At 38.5% G+C, this 24,851-nt stretch overlaps 1 protein-coding gene across 50 annotated transcripts in view; it reads left to right on the top strand.

Annotated features, from left to right (window-relative positions):
• The window catches only part of PLEKHA5 (pleckstrin homology domain containing A5), a 241,574-nt gene extending 223,240 nt beyond the window's left edge, over window positions 1-18,334 (top strand). For 36 of the 50 annotated variants that reach the window (XR_012002940.1, XR_012002942.1, XR_012002939.1 and 33 more), the window contains 7 exons: window positions 1,477-1,595; window positions 4,928-5,137; window positions 6,254-6,394; window positions 6,822-6,946; window positions 11,940-12,085; window positions 15,097-15,202; window positions 17,474-18,334. Coding sequence is in view for 43 of the 50 variants with exons in the window: in XM_072765921.1 (XP_072622022.1) it covers window positions 1,477-1,595; window positions 4,928-5,137; window positions 6,254-6,394; window positions 6,822-6,946; window positions 11,940-12,085; window positions 15,097-15,191 (836 nt within the window). In the remaining 7 variants the exon portion in view is untranslated. Of the gene's footprint in view, window positions 1-1,476; window positions 1,596-4,927; window positions 5,138-6,253; window positions 6,395-6,821; window positions 6,947-11,939; window positions 12,797-14,718; window positions 14,814-15,096; window positions 15,203-17,473 lie in introns of those variants that run through there. The other 14 variants (XR_012002944.1, XM_072765935.1, XM_072765934.1 and 11 more) reach the window with 2 other exon arrangements.
• The last annotated feature ends 6,517 nt before the right edge of the window (window positions 18,335-24,851 follow it).

Here is a 24,851-nt window from a genome sequence, read left to right as displayed (position 1 = left end):
ATGGTGTATGTTCATTTTAGAAATTTTTAAAAACAGGGATCCCTGGGTGGCGCAGCGGTTTAGTGCCTGCCTTTGGCCTAGGGTGCGATCCTGGAGTCCCGGGATCGAGTCCCACGTCGGGCTCCTGGTGCATGGAGCCTGCTTCTCCCTCTGCCTGTGTCTCTGCCTCTCTCTCTCTGTGTGTGTGTGACTATCATAAATAAATAAAAAAATAAAAAAAAAATTTTAAACACAGAAAGTGACAGTGATTCCCTATAGGGTGACTTGTTAATGTTGTTAGTGGGCTCTTTATTAAAATAGTACAGTGTGACTGGAAAGAGAACAAATGGAAATTAAAGACATGTAGGTAAATTACTTAACCTCTTTGGGTCATGCCTTTCCTGATCTTTGATATGTGAGAGGATTAAAGTACTTTCAATCTCTGAAAATGTTGTGAATGGAAAGAAGGCTAAAGTAGAAGCTCCAGCCATGCTGTTGCTGAGCTATATGGACTTGAGGAAGTAAATTAATGCAGGTAGATATTGCACTTCATTCATTTTTTTTCTTAAGATGGTTCTTGTGAGGATATATATGATCCATTGGTTATTACTAATTTTATAATTAACTTTTTTGATGTTGTCTATTACTGTAGAACTTTAGGTCAAGTACATTAGACTACTACATTTTCCCTGGTTCTTTTCAAAAGATAAATTTGCCTTTTAGAGCGCCTTGCTGGCTTGTCAGTAGAGCATGCAGACTCTTAATCTCGGGGTCGTAAATTGAAGCTCCACTGGGTATAGAGATTACTTAAAAAGAGAATCTTATTTTTTAAAAAGTAAGCAAAAATTAATTTGCCCCTTTTTTTTGAGAGAGAGAGAGAGAGAGGGAGAGAAGAGAGTACACGCTAGTGAGGGAAGGGGGTGCAGAGGAAGAGGGGGAAAGAATCTTAGGTAGTGCAGAGTTCACAATGCTGAGATCATGACCCGAGCAGAAATCAGGAGTCAGACACTTAACCAATTGAACCACTCAGGCACTCCCAATAAATTTGCCTTTTGATTTTAAAAGTGTCAGAGTGGGGGACTCCTGGGTGACTCAGTGGTTCAAGCGTCTCCCTTTGGACCAGAGCGTGATCCTGGAGTCCCGGAATCAAGTCCCACATCGGGCTCCCTACATAGAGCCTGCTTCTCTCTCTGCCTATGTCTCTGCCTCTCTCTCTATCTCTATCTCTCTCTCTCTCTGTCTTTCATGAATAAATAAATAAAATCTTTAAAAAAAAAAGAAAACTCAGAGGGGAACCTGGATGGCTCAGTCAGGTAAGCATCAGACTCTTGATCTCTGCTCGGATCTTGATCTCAGGGTTGGGAGCTTATGCCCAGCATGGAGCCTACTTAAAAATAAAATTAAATAAATTAAAAGCCTCAGAAATTGAGTATGTCAAAAGAAAGCAATGTTGTGTGAAAGATGTTTTGTAGAACTTACTACTCTTTTAATTTTTAGGTTCCCACTTTCCTGTTGGAGTAGTCCCTCCCAGAACAAAATCACCAACACCTGAATCTTCAACAATAGCCTCCTATGTAACCTTAAGGAAAACTAAGAAGATGATGGATTCAAGAACGGTATTTAACTTAGAAGTTAATTTCTAGAAGGATTCTTAAGCCTCTATATTGCTTTCTCATACATAATTCCCCCCTTCTTTTAGTGTTTCACCAGAAAATTTTTTACATACTCAAGAAAAACTTAGTAATCTTAATTTTTTTAAATTAAGATTGGGAAATTAGCACGTAGGGGACAGACCTACTCAATACCTACTCTAGGTTTGTTTTGATCCAGAGGATCCACAATTTGTAGAATCTATTCTCATATAGCTGCCCTATGTTACATCTCCTGACACCTCTCTAAGAATTTCTTTGATGAAAGTGATAGACATATCCTGTGGTCAACTAAGGTAATGGATTTCCAAGCTAACCTGAGTTTAGAGGGCTTTTAGCTATGGTAGATTTGGAGTTTGCCAGTCCTCTGGTGACCCTGAAAAATGTGAACTGAGATTGGGAAATAAATTCTGTATTTCACATATTCACCTGAGATCCATTTAATTCAGCCTGCTGTAAACCAGTATAAACTTGGTCATTTTGGGAACATTGTCAGGATACTTCACTCCTTTCACCAGGTAGTCTCAGAAATTTGGGTGCAAAGAATGTGGGGTTTTTTAAGATTTTTTTTTTTAAGAGAGCAAGAGAGCACAAGTGGTGGGAGGGGGAGGGCAAAAACAGGAGGAGGAGCACACTCCTCTCTGAGCAGGAAGTCTGATGCAGAGCTTGATCCTAGGACCCAGGATCATGACCCGAGCCAAAGATAGATACCTAACAGACTGAGCCACCTAAGCACCCAAGAGTTTTTACTTTTCATCTTTATAAACTCTACTTATTTGGTATGAGGCAATTTGATAATTTTAAGCTAGAAGAATGAAAAATACTACAAATGATAAGATTTATGGTTATTCTTGAAAGATATTAAAATACAGCTACAAAGTATGTGTGTAAAACACCTGACAAGTTTATATACAAGAAATATTTTTTAATTAGTACAAAATTGTAAAGATCTAGGAAGATAATTACTATAGAATAAAAATTAATGAACAACTATATATCCATATTAACATTAGTGGTCATGGTTTTATAATAGCATTGTTTTTTCATAGTTAGGCTTTTTCTTTTAAAGATTGAAAGAGTATTTTTTTGGAAATTATAATATGAAAATAAATCAACAGAAAAAGGTTTTAAAAATGCATGTTGAGGGGTACTCAGCTAGCTCCACTGAAAGAGCATACGACTCTTCATCTCAAGGTTGTGAGTTCAAGCCCCATGTTGCTTGTAGAGATTACTTGAAAATAAAATCTTTAAGAATTTAAAATAAAATTTAAGTTAAAAAATGCATGTTGAGGGATGCCTGGCTGGTTCATTCAGTAGAACATGCAACTCTTGATCTTGTAGTCATGAGTTCAAACCCCACATTGGGTATAGTAGAGCTTACATTAAAAAAAAGTTAAAATATGTGTTGAAATGAAAAAGAAACATATTTAGTAGATTTATATTCTATAACTATTTTTAGTACATAACTATCTTAAATAGTAGATATCTTCTATTTAAGAAATAGTATGGAAGTCTACAGTTCTAAAATATCGGTACAGGGAAGGCATTTATAACCAAACTCAATACCAGAATAAAATACTTGGAGCATAACAGATAAGTTCCTTAAGAGATGAGGAGTGAACATAGACCAGTTATTTTTAAGAGTTTCTTTATGGAAAATATGTAAGTAATTCACAAATATATGATAATTTTTCAACCCCATAATAATTTTTAAAATGCTAACTAAAACTGCAAAGAGACCGTTTCCAGTTATCATTGGAGAAAAAAGATCTAAAAATTAATATCTGGCATTTAAAAACAATAGATCTTTAATAATATGACAACTTGGAAGAAGTTGCAGTGTGACATTTTTTGTATAAACGTAGAAAATCCAGGAAGACTACATTTGTAGTTACTAAAAATAAAAGATAAAATAAGAAACTTAATAAAATGCAAGACAAAAATAAAAGGAAAGGGATGCTGTAGGAGCTAGTTACCAATCTGTAGCTAGAATTTACTTTTTTTTATGATTTTTCGGTTTGTTTGGTATTTTGTTTTCCAAAGTGAACGTGTTTTATTGTACATATAATGGAGAATCATCATCACTTGTGCACATTAAGGCTTTTCATTTTTCCTCTTCCTTTTAGTTTTTACTTGAGCTTTTAAAGATATTTATTCTATACAATTGAATATGGCTCTAGAGCTATAGCTCCTGCCCTACCGGCATTTTTCAGATTGCAAGAGAGAGAAAAGATCTTAGAGGGTTTGCCTGACACACTGCTTTGTCACAGAAATGCTTATCTCTGCCCTGGGTTCTTTTGAAAGCAAGCAACTTCACCAATGTCTCAGTCCCCACCAACTCAGACAAGAGACATAAAGAAGAAACCTATGGACTCTATGCCATAGATTCTACTATATGATTAATATTTCAATGTTCTAGTATATAAAATAAGCTAAATTTTGCTTATGACTAATATTGAAGTTCTTATTTTGCATTTTATACAATATTGTTTTATATCTTTAATAAGTAAAGAAGTGAGATTTGGTTATTTATGTGACAAATATTTTTAAACCCTTCAGTAAGTCATAAAAATGAGCCATAAACACATGTATATATATAGTTTTCAAATAAAACCATCTAATTAATGGAACATGGTATTTCTGTAGTTCTTTTATTGATCATAAACAAAGAATTTTTCTCTACAAGCCGTCTCTCAGTAAATGTGTGACTTAAAAAATTACATTTTCGTTAAAATGAATCTGAGGTGCCTGGCTGGCTCAGTTAGTAGATCATGCTACTCTTGATCTCGGGGTTATAAGTTCAAGGCCCATGTTGGGTATAGAGATTACTTAAAGATAAAATCTGGGGGGGGATTATAAAAAATAAATCTCATATATTTAAAAGCTGTTTTATACATTTTTCCCTAGTTTGAGTTTTATACAATTTCCTGTTTCAGTGACCATGTATCACCAATTACTAGTGAAGGATAAAACAGTTTGCCTTTCTGGTGTTAACAGACCTCCATTTTTGACTTTGAGGAAAAAAATAAATGCACTTTTTTTTTTAAGAATTTATTTTTTGTTTGTTTGTCTGTTTGTTTGACAGAGAGAGCACAAGCAGGGTGAAGGGGAGGGAGAGAGAGATGTGGGGCTCGATCCCAGGACCCGCGGAGGTTATGACCTGAGCTGAAGGCAGACGCTTAACTGACCAAGCTACCCAGGCACCCCAATAAATGCACTTTAGAACATTTTTTCTTCCAACATACTTTTCAGAAGTTATTCTGCATCTTTGTGTTCATATGTCTATTTTTAATTTAAAGGAAAGACCAAGAAGTGCAGTGGACCAGCTTTGTTTGGCTGAAAGTACCCGGCCTAGGATGACTGTGGAAGAGCAAATGGAAAGAATAAGGAGACATCAACAAGCATGCTTGAGGGAAAAGAAAAAAGGGTTAAATGTTATTGGTGCTTTAGACCAGTCACCCTTACAAAGCCCTTCAGGTTTAAGGGATAATCCATTCAGGACTACCCAGGTACATCAATTGCATTTAATCATTCTTCTGTGTAAATCTAGTATCGCTTGAATCAGGATCATGGAGTTACAGAATTGATGGGTTTTCAAATGTCTGCAGTGTGGATAGTTATTTTATATTATTTAATTCCCATAATAATAAGGTAGTAGAGTGGAAATAGCCTGAGTTAAAAAATCAGAGTTATATTATTTGTTGGATGTCCTTGTACCAGTTGTGGACTTAATCTTCCCTACTGTAAGTTAGATGATGATACAGCCCATCCGATGTACTTCACAGAGTTACTAAGAAGATAAAAGTGCTTTCAGCAAATAGGAAATGCTACGCAGGTTACCAAGATAGTCCCCAATTCCCCCTCCAATAAAATGTGTATTACTCTGTCCTAATTTACCTATGACCTAAATTATAGCAGGAGAGAGCTTCTAAGTCTACTATTCATCACATTCCAACTTCAGCCTTGTGAAGTGATAACCATTCCATTTCTTATTATTTGTTTGTTACCCCAATTTATGAAGACAGGTTAACAGACTAGCAAGCCTTGCTCAGTAGCTTCTGCCTGGATCTTTCCCTATTAGTAAACATGTATCAAAGTGTTGCTCTGTCTTCCTAGAAATTCCTTTTCTATCTAATCAAGAGCTTTCAGGCATTGCTACTAAAGATTTAGCAGATTAGCAATTGAATAATTGCACATTCTACAAATTACAAAATGGAAAAATAAAAGAGATGAGAAAAAAATGTGTGGAATACTGAGATAGATAGATAGATACATACATACATACATACATACATACGTTTTTTTCCTCTGTTGGTTTTATAAGGAAACCTCCTTAAGCGAAGATCAGCCTTTTTCAAAATTAACGGGTGCTATCTAAAAACTTTACATGGCTGGGATCCCTGGGTGGCTCAGTGGTTGAGCGGCTGCCTTCAACCCAGGGCATGATCCTGGAGTTCCGGTATCAAGTCCCGCATCAGGCTCCCTGCATGGAGCCTGCTTCTCCTGCTGCCTATGGCTCTGCCTCTCTCTCTCTGTCGCTCATAAATAAATAAATAAAATATTTTGAGAAAAAAAACTTTACATGGCTTTATAGTATGAATCTCTGCTGTGTATTTTTTGGACAGCCTCGAAGAAGGGATGATAACATTAAGGAATTGGATACCGTCGTTAGAGAAAATGATGTAAAGCCGAACCAGGAAACTCCTGCAGCAGAAATTGTTCGACTAAAAGAAGCTGAACCTCAAAATATGGATTTCAGCAAAGAGGTAGATTATCTTAGAACAGATATTCCAAAAGGGTAGTTTTTTGAATATTAGATCAAGTGGTAAGGCTGAAAATAATTATGTTTCATTTCATTGGAGAGACCATAAGTCTAAGTGAAATGATCAATTTTGTTTAACCTGAGAGATGTATTCAGCACATCAGAAAAATGGGTTAATTGAACAGTTAAAACATAATCAAGGTTAGAATAAATTACTGTTAACCTCAATTAAAGAATCTCATATCCCAGAGCTGCTAGCTATTAGCAATATGCATTATCCCTCTAGGCAAATAATTCTTTGCATCTAGTAGTGAAGAATGTTAATATTTCTCATATACTTGAATCTCAATATGTATTTCAATTACTATTTGACAGTGTATCATTTAATGACGAACATTTATTTTTTAATCATTTTTCTTCTTCTTCTATAGTTAAAAAAAAATGAGGACATTTTTTCCAAAACACTCTTCAAACCTGAACCAAATGGAGTAAGTTCAGAAGAAATGATAGATAAAGAGGGAAACCAAGAGAAAATGCCTGAAGATGTTTCATGCAGGTAATAATTAGGGAAAGCAACAAAGGAATCACTCCCAAAACTATATAACTACTTAATAATGGTGAACTCCTGATTCAAAAAGTCTTGGATTCCTGTCCCAACTTGGCTATTTAAGAATTATTTAGGATCTTGAGCAATTTACATAACCTCCCTAAACTGCAGATTCCTTACTTGTAAAAATGGGGATAATAGTACCTGTCTCACAAATGTGGTGCAGTGATTAAGTAAGAAAGCACAGGTATTGCATTTAACACTTATTAACACCTAGAAATTCAATAAAGACCTCTAAAAGAGTGGCAAAAATTACATAAGCTGTAACATTGTCTCAGCATTGCCCGTATAATGGATCACTAATGATAGACACTGATCAGAAATCCAAGGTATCTGATGTGTTCCAAAAGTTATAATGATTTGCTATTTATTTTTAAGCTGTATTTCTTTTTTTTTTTTTGTATATATTTTTTATTGGAGTTCGATTTGCCAACATATAGTATAACACCCAGTGCTCATCCCATCAAGTGCCCCCCTCAGTGCCCATCACCCAGCCACCCTATCCCCCTGCCCACCTCCTCTTCCATTACCCCTTGTTCCTTTCCCAGAGTTAGGAGTCTCTCATGTTCTGTCTCCCTCACTGATATTTCCCACTCATTTTCTCTCCTTTCCCCTTTAATCCCTTTCACTGTTTTTTATATTCCCCAAATGAATGAGACCATATAATGTTTGTCCTTCTCCGATTGACTTACTTCACTCAGCATAATACCCTCCAGTTCCATCCACGTAGAAGCAAATGGTGGGTATTTGTCGTTTCTAATGGCTGAGTAATATTCCATTGTATACATAGACCACAGCTTCTTTTTCCATTCATCTTTCGATGGACACCGAGGCTCCTTCCACAGTTTGGCTATTGTGGACATTGCTGCTAGAAACATCGGGGTGCAGGTGTCCTGCCGTTTCACTGCATCTGTATCTTTGGGGTAAATCCCCACAGTGCAATGGCGCTAGGTCGTAGGGCAGATCTATTTTTAACTCTTTGAGGAACCTCCACAGAGTTTTCCAGAGTGGCTGCACCAGTTCTCATTCCCACCAACAGTACAAGAGGGCTCCCCTTTCTCCACATCCTCTCCAACATTTGTGGTTTCCTGTCTTGTTAATTTTCCCCATTCTCACTGGTGTGAGGTGGTATCTCACTCTGGTTTTGATTTGTATTTCCCTGATGGCCAGTGATGCGGAGCATTTTCTCATGTGCTTGTTGGCCATGTGATGTCTTCCTCTGTGAGATTTCTCTTCATGTCTTTTGCCCATTTCATGATTGGATTGTTTGTTTCTTCGCTGTTGAGTTTAATAAGTTCTTTATAGACCTTGGATACTAGCTCTTTATCTGATACGTCATTTGCAAATCTTTTCTCCCATTCTGTAGGTTGTCTTTTAGTTTTGTTAACTGCTTCTTTTGCTGTGCAGAAGCTTTTGGTCTTGATGAAGTTCCAGTAGTTCATTTTTGCTTCGGTTTCCCTTGCCTTCATAGATGTATCTTGCAAGAAGTTGCTGTGGCCAAATTCAAAAAGGGTGTTGCCTGTGTTCTCCTCTAGGATTTTGATGGATTCTTGTCTCACATTTAGATCTTTCATCCATTTGAGTTTATCTTTGTGTCTGGTGAAAGAGAATGGTCTAGTTTCATTCTTCTGCATGTGGATGTTCAATTTTCCCAGCACCATTTATTGAAGAGACTGTCCTTTTTGCAGTGGATAGTCTTTCCTGCTTTGTCAAATATTAGTTGACCATAGACTTGAGGGTCCATTTCTGGGGTCTCTATTCTGTTCCATTGATCTATGTGTCTGTTTTTGTGCCAGTACCACACTGTTTTGATGATCACTGCTTTGTAATACAACCTGAAATCTGGCATTGTGCTGCCCCTGGCTCTGGTTTTCTTTTTCAATATTCCCCTGGCTATTCAGGGTCTTCTCTGATTCCACACAAATCTTAAGATGATTTGTTCCAACTCTCTGAAGAAAGTCCATGGTACTTTGATAGGGATTGCATTAAATGTGTAAATTGCCCTGGGTAACATTGACATTTTCACAATATTAATTCTGCCAATCCATGAGCATGAATATTTTTCCATCTCTTTGTGTCTTCCGTTTCTTTCAGAAGTGTTGTGTAGTTTTTAGAGTATAGATCCTTAACCTCTTTGGTTAGGTTTATTCCTAGGTATTTTATGCTTTTAGGTGCAATTGTAAATGGGATTAACTCCTTGATTTCTCTTTCTTCAGTCTCATTGTAGTGTATAAAAATGCCACTGATTTCTGGGCATTGATTTTGTATCCTGCCACACTGCCGAATTGCTATGTGAGTTCTAGCAATCTTGGGGTGGAGTCTTTTGGGTTTTCTATGTAGAGTATCATGTCAACTGCAAAGAGGGAGAGTTTGACTTCTTCTTTGCCAATTTGAATGCCTTTTATTTCTTTTTGTTGCCTGATTGCTGAGGCTAGGACTTCTAGTACTCTGTTGAATAGCAGTGGTGAGAGTGGACATCCCTGTCGTGTTCCTGATTTTAGGGGAAAGGCTCCCAGTGTTTCCCCATTGAGAATGATGTTTGCTGTGGGCTTTTCATAGATGGCTTTTAAGATGCTGAGGAATGTTCCCTCTATCCCTACACTCTGAAGAGTTTTGATCAGGAATGGATGCTGTATTTTGTCAAATGCTTTCTCTGCATCTATTGAGAGGATCCTATGGTTCTTGGTTTTTCTCTTGCTGATATGATGAATCACATTGATTGTTTTACAAGTGTTGAACCGGCCTTGTGTCCCGGGGATAAATCCTACTTGGTCATGGTGAATCATCTTCTTAATGTGTTGTTGGATCCTATTGGCTAGTATCTTGTTGAGAATTTTTGCATCCTTGTTCATGAGGGATATTGGTCTATAATTCTCCTTTTTGGTGGGGTCTTTGTCTGCTTTTGGAATTAGGGTGATGCTGGCCTCATTGAACAAGTTTGGAAGTACTCCATCCCTTTCTATCTTTTGGAACAGCTTTAGTAGAATAGGTATTGTTTCTTCTTTATAGCTGTATTTCTTTTTTTTTTTTTTAAGATTTTATTTATTTATGCCTCAGAGACATAGAGAGAGAAAGAGAGGCAAAGACACAGGCAGAGGGAGAAGCAGGCTCCATGCAGGGAGCCTGACATGGGACTCGATCATGGATCTCCAGGATCAGGCCCTGAGCTGAAGGCAGCGCTAAACTGCTGAGCCACCGGGGCTGCCCTATAGCTGTATTTCTTGACTGGCCTTCTTATGTGTATATCCTCAATCTCACGCTTCATTAGAAAAATCACCAGAGCTGGAAAAGAGAAATGCTATGATTTTATGTTACTTAGAATGCCTTTATTTCGTCAATGAATAGCAAAATTGAATTTGAAAAACTTTTGGCAATAGCTGATAAAAAAAAAAGAAAAACCTGCTGTTTTGTTAACAGCCATAGATTAGAACACATCTAGTATATTAAAAATCTATGAGTTTAATGATCCAACAACTGCAAAAAATAATTTGTTGGCCATTTTGTTTTTTGTTTTTTGTTTTTTGTTTTTTTTTTTTTTAATTTATTGATGATAGTCACACAGAGAGAGAGAGAGAGAGGCAGAGACACAGGCAGAGGGAGAAGCAGGCTCCATGCACTGGGAGCCCGACGTGGGATTCGATCCCGGGTCTCCAGAATCGCGCTCTGGGCCAAAGGCAGGCGCTAAACCGCTGCGCCACCCAGGGATCCCTGTTGGCCATTTTGGACAATGCTAATGGAATTAAACAATATTCCTCAATGGCTGGAAAAGCTGTTAGCTGAAAAGATGTCAGGGAACTTTATGAGTGGTTCAAGAAACCCTTGAACTGGGCAGCTCGAGTGGCTCAGTGGTTTAGCGCCGCCTTCAGCCCAGGGCGTGATCCTGGAGACCCGGGATTGAGTCCCGCATCGGGCTCCCTGCATGGAGCCTGCTTCTCCCTCTGCCTGTGTCTCTGCCTCTCTCTCTCTGTATCTCTCATGAATAAATAAATAAAATCTTTAAAAAAAAAAAAAAAAGAAAAGAAACCGTTGAACTCACTGATCTTTTTTAACATAACGAAAAGAAACAACCTGTTAATGCATAATAGTGCATGAACCCCACTTGATAAGATATTATCTGCCCCTTTCCCCACAAAACCTATATCCAATCAAGCCTCAAAGTCCTATCATTTTTATTAAAAATAAGAGCAATATAATCATCAAAATACAGAATGTGGTAAACTATGTAGGATGGGTAAAACCAGGTTCTTTCACATAGTGTTAAAAAATAAAGGGGAAGTGGGCGGGAGGTGCCGGTGACTGGGTGATGGGCACTGAAGGGGACAATTGATGGGATGAGCATTGGGTGTTATTCTATATGTTGGCAAATTGAACACCAATTAAAAATAAATTTATAAAATAAAAAAAGAATAAAAAATAAAAAGGATGTGTTGTGTGGGATAGGGTATTTTGGATTAAAGTTAACTTTAAGAGACTTGTCAGGCAAATACAATACGTCCATCGACTTTGGATCTGCTTGAAACTTGTAACTCTAAAATGATATAATGAGCCAATCAAGAAAATCTGAGCACTGACTGGATATTTGATGACATTAAGATATTATAAGTACAAACTGAAGTTTTTATAGATTGAATGATATGTCTGAAATCTGCTTTAAAAATAGTATGGAAAGTAGGAGACTGGGAGTTTAAATGAAACAAAATTGGTACAGCGTTGATCGCCTGAGTGTACAGATTTCATGTATGATATGCTCTAATTTTTTTGTGTTTAAAAACTTCTATGGGAGGAGAAGAAAAGAGATTAATTAAAAGCAAAATGTTAGCAGTTACTAAATAGAGATGGTGGCATTTTTGTGTATGCTAAATTTTCGTAATGATAAATTGGAAGAAAAAATTTATTGTATTCTGTAATAACAAGTTTTAAAACATCAATCTATTTTCATTAGCCCACAGGATGAGACACAGATCATAAATCATAAAGCAGAAAGCCACCTTGAAGAAAATATAAAGGACAATATTCATGAGCAGGAAGAAACGATTGTTTCTTATGAACAAACTCCTGAAGCATCTAGAGAAAGTCAAACGATGGCAGGTAGATATTTCACATTTCATACTTTTCTCAGTGGGGTGTCCTCTGAACTTCTGCATTTATAGTTTGCCTTCCCACATGCACCTTCAGGAAGATTGCCACTGCCCCCATCTGGGAAGGGGGGGCATCTATCTTGATCCACCACATCTCTCCCGACTTGGGGGTAACTTCTTTCTCTCTCTCTCTTTTTCGTCTGCACCTTAACACATATACCATAAATTTTTTCTAATAAAATATTCCAGAACTTGGAAAATGCACCTGTTTCCCTGAGGCTGGATTCTCAGTCTTCACAAACCTACCACCTTGGGAACTATAGAAGATTTAATACCTGAACTAAGTAGAATGGGTTTGTTTACTGTAGCCCCTGGTATAATCCACATCTGGGTTTTTCTTTGAGAGAAGATCATGATCCGGGGCACCTGGGTGGCTCAGTGATTGAGCATTTGCCTTCAACTCAGGGCTTGATCCTGGAGTTCCAGGATGGAGTCCCTCATCAGGCTCTCTGCATGGAGCCTGCTTCTCCCCACTCTGCCTATGTCTCTGCCTCTTTCTCTAGGTCTGTGAATAAATAAATAAAATCTTTTTTAAAAAAATTAATTTAATTTAAAAAAAAAAGAAGATCGGGATCCCTGGGTGGCGCAGCGGTTTGGCACCTGCCTTTGGCCCAGGGCGCGATCCTGGAGACCCGGGATCGAATCCCACATCGGGCTCCCTGTGCATGGAGCCTGCTTCTCCCTCTGCCTGTGTCTCTGCCTCTCTCTCTTTCTCTCTCTGTGACTATCATAAATTAAAAAAAAAAAAATTTAAAAAAAAAAGATCATGATCCATAGTGTGTCAAAAGATAGGGGCTCCTGGGTGGCTTGGTCAGTTAAGCATCTGACTCTTGAGTCTGGCTCAGGTCATTGATCTTAGGGTTGTGAGATGGAGCCTCATGTTGAGCTCTATGCTGAGCGTGAAGTCTGCTTAAGATTCTTCCCCTCTCTCTGCTCCCCCATCTCTCACTCTCTAAAAAATTTTAATTAAAAATAATATTAAAAATGTCTATGCTACTTTCTTTTTTGTTTTTCAAATATTTTATTTATTTATTTATTTGAGAGAGAGAAGCCACAAGCAGGGGAAGCAGCAGGGAGAGGGAGAAGCAGGCTCCCCACTGAGCACTGAGGCCTTTGTAAGGCTTGATCCCAGGACCCCAGGATCTGAAAGCCAGATGCTTTCATGACCTGAAAGCAGATGCCTCACCAACTGAGTCATCCAGGCACTCCTCCTGTTTGTTTTGTTTTGTTCATTTGTTTGTTTTTGGAATCTTCACATATTTAATTTTCTCTTTTTCTTTATGATATTTGGCAAGGGGTGGGGATGAGGGGGATCATACCACTAGTCCATATTATTAAAATTGGTTTTCATAGTCCATAAGCAAAAAAACATTAATAATCCACCCTCCTGGGGCACCTGGGTGACTCAGTGGATTAAGGGTCTGCCTTCAACCAAGATCATGATCCAAGGTCCTGGGGTCAAGCTCCCTGCTCAGGAGGGATCTGTTTCTCTCTCCCTCTGACCCTCCCCCTCCTCGTGTGTGTGCACACACTCCTTCTCTCAAATAAATAAAATCTTTACAAAAATAATCCTCCCTCCTTTCATCCTCCTCTCCATCATTTTATAGAAGGGCAAATACAATGCAATTCAATTATCTGAGACTGTTTTTCTTAGGAAGAACACAGGATTCCAGCAGAGCATTTTCTGGATCTTATATACACCTAGCATGCAAATCTATGTGATTAGTCATGTTTCCTTGTGACATATTAAGCACTGTCTTTTCTTTTGCCTCTATCATTTATAAGGCATCACACACAGGAATTCTCACCTTTTTTTTAATTGTCACTGACCACTTTCTGTTTTGGCATGTCTGCATAAGTGTGTGTGGGTATATTAAAATCACAACATTTAGGGTCACCTGGGCAGCTCGGCGGTTGGGCGCCCATCTTCAGCCCAGGGCGTGATCCTGGAGACCCGGGATCGAGTCCCACATTGGGCTCCCTGCATGGAGCCTGCCTATGTCTCTGCCTCTCTCATGAATAAATAAATAAAATCTTTAAAATAATAATAAATAAATAAAATCACAACATTTAAACTGTTGATTTTATTTATTTATTTTAAGATTTTATTTATTTATTCATGAGAGAGGCAGAGACACAGACAGAGGGAGAAGCAAGCTCCGTAGAAGGAGCCCTGTGCAGGACTCAGCCCCTGAACCCAGGATCACACCCCTAGCTGAAGGCAGATACCCAACCACTAAGCCATCCAGGGGTCCCTGTTGATGGTATTTAGCTGCATGGAACTAGAAAGGCTTTTAAAAGTAAGACCTAGGAGTGCCTATTGCTCAGTCGGTAGAGCATGTGATTCTTGCGCTTGGGGTTGTGAGTTCAAGCCCCATGTTGGTCAGAGCTTACTTTAAAAAAAAATTTTTTTAATAAGTAAATAAAAATGAGATCCAACAGGAGTGATTTGTAGATAGACACCTAAAAATTAACCTCAAAGGCAAAAAAAAAATAGTGGGGCAGCCTGGGTGGCTCAGCGGTTTAGCGCCGCCTTCAGCCCAAGGTGTGATCCTGGAGACCCAGGATCGAGTCCCACGTCAGGCTCCCTGCATGGAGCCTGCTTCTCCCTCTGCCTGTGTTTCTGCCTCTCTCCGTCTCTGTGTCTCACATGAATAAATAAAATCTTTAAAAAAAAATGGTGAAGAATTTTCCAATTGTGTTGAGGTATAATTGACATATAACATTGTATGCAATGTTTAAGCTCATGGTATACGAAGAAGAAGAATTTTTTAACAGTCTTCAAGAGACATTTCATGCTAAATAATCAGTTGTCAATTTAGAAAATAACAGAACCCAGATACAACTATTAAATCCTTCCTGAAATATGTTCCTGTTTTATGAGATCACAGCATCAGGATTTCCTTCTCCAGATGTGTCCTAAAGATTTTTATCTTCTCACATTCTCTTGGTGTGTTTTAGTGAAAAGTCTTTCCCCATCTCCTGAGTCCTCGGCATCACCAGTTCCAGCCACTCAGCCGCAGCTCACAGAAGGATCCCATTTCATGTGTGTGTAGTCTCAGAAAAAGTACGTCAGTTCCCTTTGCATTTGTGCTTTAACTTTAGAGTTTTTAACTTGATTTTTATTCATGTGTTGGTTTGGTGAACAAAAACTGAGATTAATTGTCGACTGTACATTAGGGATCGTTGGCAGAGCAAGAAGGCTGTGTATTTGAGCCATGGGCAATAACTCAGATCTCCAGCATTAGCCCTTGCAGTGATTTGCTATGTGACAGCATTTTAGAGAAAATGCTCTTATTTTAGAGAAAATGTCTCTTATTTCATCATCTGTAAAAACAACAAAACTAAGAGGGTATGGCCTTTGCCAAGACAAGCCTCACGGTGTTTTGCAGCTGTGCTCCCACTTAGCATTCCTTTCCATAGTCGGATCTGAGAATTCTGTTGAAGCTATTACATGTTGATCAAGTAATGTCTTTTACAGTTCGTGCAACGTATCTACTGCATTGGGAGTTTAATTATTTTAAAGGACAAAGGAGTGTTTGTGGTACAGCCAACTACATGGAATATTAAATTGTTAAGATCTATCAGAAATTATTTCTAAATAACTAAATTTTTTTTTAAGTAAAGGAGGTCACTACTAAAAAAGCTGTGGGTGGGGGAATGGGGAATGAGGAAACCTTGCTTGAACACTGTTCCTTCAACCAAAGTTTAAGAACTGAGAATAATCTCCTAAAATCTTACTTTTAACAATTTTATAGACAGTTGCTAAGTTTTATTTGCCTTTTTCTACTTGTAGATATATACTTTTTTTAAACTCTTTTTTTTAACTGTGAGATAGAGCTATTTATGCCTTTTTCTGCATTATTTCTCTTACCATCTACCAGATACAGTAATATTGTGTACTTTACAGTTACCACCAGTTTCTTTTAAACTATTATAAACAGCGAAAACACATAGAGATACTACAAACATTATTGCTAACATATTCTTTGACTTTTAGATTCTCAAAATAGTACAAATACTTAGTATCCAGTAATGCTTATATTCTTAAATCTTCTTCCATTCATACCTTTTCTGTAGCAACTATAACCTGTGTCCTTTTGTTCGCCCTGAAGCATTTATGTCTGTCTTGTTATATTTGTAACTTTTATTTGAGATTATGTCTACATAGCGGGACGGGACACCTGGGTGGCTCAGTGGCTGAGCATCTGCCTTCGGCTCAGGGCATGATCCTGGAGTTCCCAGGATTGAGTCCTGCATTGGGTTCCTTGCATGGAGCCTGCTTCTTCTCCCTCTACCTGTGTCTCCGCCTCTCTTTCTGTGTCTCTCATGAATAAATAAATAAAATCTTTTAAAAAGATAGAGATATTATGTCTACATAGAGCCTGGAAGAGGCTCTGTTGTCAGCTGGTGTTTATGCAGGATTGACATCCTTTCTGAAGTTACAAACCACCTGTTTATTATAGTCTACCTATGTCTTGCCTCTGTCACTCATGCATTTAAACTTTTAACTTACTGTGGTTTGAAGTGACAGTTGCCACTAGTCACAGAATAATACCAGCATAGTATTTAATTCATACTTATTTAATTCTTCTTGTGCAAAGAATTGGTAGATGGCCTCTTCCTATCTTAGTGGAGAAGTATATATTAAAATCTAGTCTCATTATCTTTTGGCTCAAAAACAGGTTACAATTCTTTGTACACAGACCAATGATAATAAAGAATGTTGTTTGACAATAAAGAGTATTTACAGTTAAAACCCAAGTACATTTAAAGGTTCCTTAAGTTGTTATTATTGGATTTTGTTTTGTTTTACTTTCACTCAGAGTCAGTGGCATTATATACTAGAATGGTGTCCGGTTATTACCGGGTAATTTTTAGTCTCCTGGCATGCAGCCACCATGAATAACTAGTGGCACTCAACCCGTTATTATTTTTATGTCTTCTCACTCTGTGTATGTTATCTTGATGACTTAGTAGTTTTGGCAGGACTTTGGAAAGATTCATAACTGATGTTGCTGTGTAGGCAGCTTAGTATATTATTACATATTTTAGCAAAATTATGCAAATCTTCGCTTATTTTGTTGATCTTTTGGATTAAGCCACAAATTCGGCTACCTTTTTTTAATTCTGAATTATTTAATTGCATTTTTTGCTTTGTGAATTAAACCTGTGAAATGACAAGAAATTATCCTTCCGTTATATTATGTCTTAGGATTTTCGTGGCTATGCTTGTCAGTTCTGTTGTTATAGAACAACACCCTCAGTTACTTTAGGAAATGGTTACTCATTAACTTTTCAGGTGTCAAAAGTAATTTTCCCTGTCTTTATTTTTCAGCTATACTAACTTCTGTTGAAACCATTCAAAGCTAAGGACATGGACCTTCAGCAATGTGAGAAGATATTGTACAGTATATTTTAAATCTATGAAATTCATAGTTCTGATGCTTTTGGCCACAGAGCATCATTTTATCACTTCTGGAAAATGTTTATTCCAAATAGCTTTAATGGCTCATATGTACACTCCGTAATCTCAAAGTTGTTCTGACACCAGCTTGCTGCTATGATTTCAGAGCACATAAGTAAAGGTGCTTTTTTAATGTGCGGTCTACAGCCAGAGCTTACTTAGTTGCTGATTTCTAGATTTTGAGGTTTCTAAAGTTTAGGTGGATTTATATTTCTTTTTGCTTTTTCAGTACATAAATTTAGTTATTTCCAATGAAGCTTGTTTTCCTTTTTTTTTTCTTCCCATTTTGGCTACTGCAATGCTTTGTTTCACACTTGATTTGTAAAAATTTTATATATATATTTAAAATGTGCCATTTTATTATTGCTAAGTGAAGTATGTCCTGTTTTCTGCTATAATTATTTCTCAGTCAGATTGCAATGTCAGCAGTTACTGCCACACTCTTGTCAGCTTAAACACAAATGTTACCGCTTACTTTTTCTTAAAAATACAACTTAAAATGTAGGTATTTTGAAGTACTGGGCTTATACTTCAATTGGGATAGTTGTGTACAGCAATAAGCAGGTTTTCAAATCCAGTACTTAGTTTGTGTACAAATGTAATTATGTTCATTGTGTATATATTATACAATGAGCACATGTAAGTATTAAAGGCTACTTACTCTTGTTTAAATGCAAATGTTCATATCTCATTTCTTTTTTATCATGTTAAATAAATGTTGATGTTCTTAAATCACTTGTGTTACAATGTTTGCTCTTCCCATCTAAAATGGAAAGTCTGTGGGGTACCTGGCTGGCTCAGTGGGTAGAACATATGACTCTTGATCTCAGGTTTGTGAGTTCGAGCCCCACACTGGGTGTAGAGATTACTTGAGAAAAATAAATCTTTAAACAGATAAATTAATTAAATTAAATAGAAAGTCTGAGACACAAGGAATTTCTCGACAAAACAATAGTCTGTTAATCTTTAGACAACACCATGAAAAGACTTTCCTGCCATCCAGCCCGACTCTCCCATGTGAGAGCTCAAGAAACATGAGGCCCGGGGAGATAAATTGACTGGGCCACAATCCCATTATGTTTAATGACAAAATTTGGACTGGAATATAGTTTGTTCCACTTTTCCTCTGAGGAAAAACTCAACACCACCGGGCAGGTTTAGTTGCGCGAAGTCTTCTTGCACTTATTTCTATTTGTTTCTGTGTTGTGGAAACTAGCTGCAAACATCTGCTGTCTCCGCTCAGTGGATTGGGCTTGAAGGAGGGGTGTGTGGAGCAGAGGGTTATTTCTCTGACATGGGGAACTAGAAACCGTTTCATCATCAGAAGTAGGACCCTCAGAGATCATTTTCTCTTACAATACATTCTTTGCAGATGTTCACGCTCTTCAGAATCAATTACATTTCTTCCCGCTATAACCTTTTGTTCGTGCTATATATTGTTCCCAGAGTACAAGGAAATTTGATGCTTTTGGATTCCTATATGAAATGGCTGAAACTAAATTGGCACTGGTCAGTCTTTTTTTTTTTTTTTCTTTTCCCATGCTATAGTAAAGAGGATTTAAATTTAATTCGAAATGCAGATGTATAAAAATTCGTCTGCTCCAAGCAGAAACACACAAAATGAAATGCAAATAGATACAGTCTATATTGTAGGAGGGGAAGGAGAAGAGAAGTTAAGATGGAAGCAGAGTGTTTAGCTCTCTGTATCCATGTAAACATGTTTACACATATTGCCTTTGTTTTATTTCTTTTTTTAAGATTTTATTTATTTATTCATGAGAGACACAAAGAGAGGCAGAGACACAGGCAGAGGGAGAAGCAGGCTCCATGCACCGGGAGCCCAACGTGGGATTCGATCCCAGGTCTCCAGGATCACGCCCCGGGCCAAAGGCAGGCGCCAAACCACTGCACCACCCAGGGATCCCTACAAGCTTTTTTTTTAAATAGGAAAGTTTACATCATTCCTTTTTCTCCTTGAACTTTTTTTTTTTTTAATTTTTATTTATTTATGATAGTCATAGAGAGAGAGAGAATGGCAGAGACACAGGCAGAGGGAGAAGCAGGCTCCATGCACCGGAAGCCTGATGTGGGATTCGATCCCAGGTCTCCAGGATCACGCCCTGGGCCAAAGGCAGGCGCCAAACCGCTGCACCACCCGGGGATCCGTCTCCTTGAACTTATATTTCCATTTTACTTACCTGATGATACTTGATCACAACAAATTATGATGCATAAAATTTAATTATTTTAATTATTTCTAATCCCATTCATTTCTGTGAGATCTTGTTACTCAGCCATTGTAGTTACTTTTTCACCACCCTGGAGGATTTTACACTCTGGGTATAAGAGTAAGATTCAGAGAAGTAGGATTTTCATGTATGAAGGAGAAAGGAGCTCATGTGAAGAAAGAGCCTTGATCTCAGGAGGCAAAGAGATGATATGTTTTAGGCAGGAATTTGTGTGGAAGATAAAGTTCTGGATACCAAGTCCACTGAAGTTGTCCTTGCCCACATACCCTTGAAATGTTTCTGTGTATTAATTTGAAGAATGCTGTCCTAGACTATTTGGCCATTAAAATATTTGTAAGTGTATTGATTTATACACACCTAGTCACTTTGTTTTGTTTTTTTAAGATCTATTGATTCATGAAAGACACAGAGAGGCAGAGACACACAGAGGGAGAAGCAGGCTCCTTGCACAGAGCCTGATGCAGGACTCGATCCCAGATCCTGGGATCACACCCTGAACCGAAGGCAGACGCTCAACTGCTGAGCCACCCAGGCGTCTCTATACCTAGTCACTTTAGCCACAGAAAGGTTTTATATAGGGCAGCCCCAGTGGCCCAGTGTTTTAGCGCTGCCTTTATCCCAGGACGTGATCCTGGAGACCTGGGATCAAGTCCCATGTTGGGCTCCCTGCATGGAGCCTGCTTTTCTCTCTCTCTCTGTCTCTCATGAATAAATAAATCCTAAAAAAAAAAAAAAGGAAAGGTTTTATATAGATTTAGTGCATGGCAGAGAAACTCACTATTGAACAATTTCGAACTATGTATGAGAATAAACAACGCAGAAACAACTTTTTTATTATGCTAAAGTAATGTGGAAAGTTTTCCCAGAATTATTCCAGAAAAACAGATTACATCCTTCATCCATAGGTTAAAAATAAATCTCTGAAGTGTTTGGTTTGTATTATAAAAGCAGAAACTTTAGGGCAGCCCGGGTTTAGCGCCACCTGCAGCCCAGGGCGTGATCCTGGAGACCCAGGATCCAGTCCCGTGTCGGGCTCCCTGCATGGAGCCTGCTTTTCCCTCTGCCTGTGTCTCTGCCTCTCTCTGTGTGTCTCTCATGAATGAATAAATAAAATCTTAAAAATAAAAAATAAAAGCAGAAACTTTAAATTTTGAAATGGAACTTTTAACATTTTTTTTTATTTTAAAATAACAATGAGGGACGCCTGGGTGGCTCAGCCATTGTCTGCCTTCAGCTCAGTGCGTGATCCCGGGTCTGGGGATCGAGTCCCACATTGGGCTCTCTGCAGGGAGCCTGCTTCTCCCTCTGCCTATGTCTCTGCCTCTCTCTCTCTGTGTCTCTCATGAATAAATAAAAATCTTTTAAAAAAATAAATAAAATGACAATGAAAAGTCAACCTAAAACATAAGGTGAAAGACTGGGTCAGAAGCAGGAGGGAATACAGCAGAACTATTTCATGTAATTCATGCCTGGGAACACATGTAAGTACAGGATAGAACCCCAGAGCCCTGTTTCTCATAAGTTTAGTGCCTCACAAAGTTGCTGGAAAGTCTCTTACATCCTCTGTTAGTTATATTCAGAAAAGCCTGTCCAGTCTACTTGAGGGAAGACTCGCTCATTCTAGCTCTTTCCTAGAAAGGGTTCATCTCTGTTGCTCCAGTGCTGGGAAACGTGCAAGCAATCATCCTAGGTTGGCAGGATGGCTAAAGGGACCTTCCACCAACTCTGTTGCTAGGAAACCCAAATCCCTCCAGCCCCTTGATATGACTGTGGGGCCTCACTGTGTAGCAGTTAGGAGCTCACACTCCGGCACTAGATTGTCTGGATTGGAACCTAGCTCTGCCACTTACTACGTGTCCTTTGCCAAAGTGCTTTACACTCTCTAAGCCTAGTTTTTTCCACAAATCCAAAGTTGGTCTAATAGTTATTACACTAGAATTGTTGTAAAGACTAAATGAGTCTTTACAAAGACATATGTCACATGTTTAGAACATTGCCTGGCACCACGTAAAAAGCTTGCTACCATTAGCTTTTATTAACTAAGGGCTAACTTTATCTAACTACAGCTTCTAAATTTACCAGAGCACTACTAACTACCTTATTTAAGCAGTGTTTTCAGATCGGGTCTCAATTTAGCATACATTAAAATCACCTGGGAAGCTTGTTAAAACACAGATTCCTGGGCCCCATCCCTAGAATTTCTAATTTAGTCACTCTGGAATGTGGCCCAAAAATGTGAATTCTAATTCTAACAAGTTCCCAGATCATGCAAATCCTGATGTTCCAGGGACACCCCCCCCTTAGAAACCCCTGACATATAATGAGGCTCTGTGTTGTTTTGAATTTTCGTTTCATTTATATGTGGTACAGAGTATTAGGATAAATTAAGAAGTTATTTACACAGGTGAACAGAAGAACTAAGAGAGATCCCTCAGTAACTCAGATGTTTCACACAAAGGCCCAAAGAGATGAGGGGAGAAGTAACTAGAATCCACAGAAGAGAGTTAACTTCAGTGAAGCTCTTACTCTCTTTTTCAAGAGTCAAAGCCAGCCTCAATGTAGGCAAACCCTATAGGGGTCAATCCCCTAATGCACTCACTGTCTTATCACTCAGTTCTCTCTTGGGCTCCCATTGGCTGAACCCAGAAGATTCAGAGGTCACAAGAGTTGTTCTGGGTGTAGCTGGGAATGCATACAGGTGAGTTTTTCAAGACCTTTCCAGGGGATCCTTAAATTCAAAACTGTGTTGATAACACTAAGATGTTGCCTTTTTCACTTTTATTCTCTCGTTAGTGAACAGTAGAGTTTCCCAAAGGCTGTCTGACCTATGATATTTCAACTGATTGAGTGAAGAAGAAGATGTGAAAACCCAGCTGTCTTCTGTTAATCCAGATATTGAGGACAGTTACAAAACTGAAAAGCAATGCTTTTTATTTAAATGTATCATTTTTTTAAGATTTTATTTATTTATTCCTGAGAGACAGAGAGAGAGGCAGAGACACAGGCAGAGGGAGAAGCAGGCCCCATGCAGGGAGCCTGATGTGGGACTCGATCCTGGGTCTCCAGGATCAGGCCCTGAGCTAACGGCAGGCCCTAAACCGCTGAGCCACCCAGGGATCCCAATGCTTTTTATTTAAAAAGGATATTGGCAGCAGTTTAGCACCTGCCTTTGGCCCGGGGTGTGATCCTGGAGTCCCGGAATCACGTCCCACATCAGGCTCCCTGCATGGAGCCTGCTTCTCCCTCTGTATCTCTGCCTCTCTCTCTCCTCTGTGTGTCTCTCATGAATAAATAAATAAAATCTTAAAAGAAAAAAAAAAAAGGATATTGGGGGCAGCCCCAGTGGCCCAGCGGTTTAGCGCCACCTTCAGCCCAGGGCATGATCCTGGAGACCCGGGATTGAGTCCTGCTTCAGGCTCCCTGCTTGGAGCCTGCTTCTCCCTCTGCCTGTGTCTCTGCCTCTCTCTCTCTCACTCTCTCTCTCTCTCTGCCTCTCATGAATAAATAAAATAAATTTTTAAAAATAAATAAATAAATAAATAAGGATATTGGGGTCACTGGGCTGGCTCATATGGTAGAGCATGTGACTCTTGATCTCAGGGTTGTGGTTTACAGCCCTACATTGGCTATAGAGATTACTTAAAAATAAAATATTTTTTTTTAAAAAAGGGGTAAACAAAGACATGTTATTCCATGTCACAGTGAAGAGCACCCACGAAAAAATTCATGATATTTTCCACATTACTTAAAATGTGTGATTTATATACAGACATTTGTATTACTTTTAAGAAATTGCTATTAGGCTATAATTATTACTATCTGCCTCTTAGTCTGTTCACTTCTACCTAACAGGAAAATGAATGATTTCATTCCTTTGTATTTTTAGTAGCAACTAAAGCTGTCCAGAAACTTGCTAGATATGTGCCCTAAGCTGATGCTCAAAGATCTGCAGAGTTTTGTTTTTTTTAAGAAGCAATGTATTAGTGCATCTGGGTGGCTCAGTCAGTAAAGCATCAGACTCTTGATTTCAGCTCAGGTCCTGATCTCAGGGTCATGAGATTGAGCCCTGTGTTAGGCACCATTCTCAGTGAAGAGTCTACTTCAGATTCTCTGTCCACCCTAGCCCTTGCTGTCTCTCTTTCTCTCTCTTCCCCCCCCCCCCTCTCTCTCTCAAAGAAAGAAAGAAAGAAAGAAATTTTTTTTTTAATTTAAAATAAAAAAAGGAGTAATATATCTCACCTAGATCCTTGTGTTGGGGTTGTAGAGGCATCTGCAAACTGGAAGAGCAGGCCTGAGACAGCTCGTGCCTATAAGACCCTACTGGAAAGTGACAGGGACTTAATGGGAGTTGCTAGCATTTCAAACAAATTGGCCCCTAGCCATATCCCCTGAAATTGTCCAAGAACAAGGAGAAGGGAAGCAAAGTCTTCTAGGAAGGCCCTGATGTATCTTGAAATTTATAAAAGAGACACAAGCACTCAATAAACATGGACAGATGCTCCTTAAAAGTGATAATAAAAGACATACAAATTAAAACAATGAAAAATCCTTTTTTACTCAATAGTTCAGAAATCATGTCCCAAAAAATGATAATGCAATATGATATTATTCACTGCAAAATTTAGAAGATAAACTTACAGTGTTTTATGTCAATTATATCTCTATAAAGCTGGAAAAAAGTTTGAGGGTAGACCTCATGTTAGGTGTTCCTACCATGCACACACAAAAAAACATGATGTGGGGCGCCTGGATGACTCAGTTGGCAAAATGTCCACCTTTGGCCCAGGTCATGATCCTGGAGTCCTGAGATCGAGCCCCTTGTCGGGCTCCCTGCTTAGTGAGGAGCATGCTTCTCCCTCTCCTGCTCCCCTCGCTGTGTGTGCGCTTGCTCTCTCTCTCTCTCTCTCTCTCTCTTTCTGTCAGACAAAATCTAAAAAAAGCAAAATGCAAAAAACAAGGACACAAGGACACTGGGAGGTATGAGGTATCTTTATTACTTT

The sequence above is a fragment of the Vulpes vulpes genome, chromosome 8 (genome assembly GCF_048418805.1).
Source record: "Vulpes vulpes isolate BD-2025 chromosome 8, VulVul3, whole genome shotgun sequence".
NCBI lineage: Eukaryota > Metazoa > Chordata > Mammalia > Carnivora > Canidae > Vulpes > Vulpes vulpes.
Note: the sequence above shows the minus strand (reverse complement) of the source record. Positions and strands in the feature narration are given on the sequence as shown.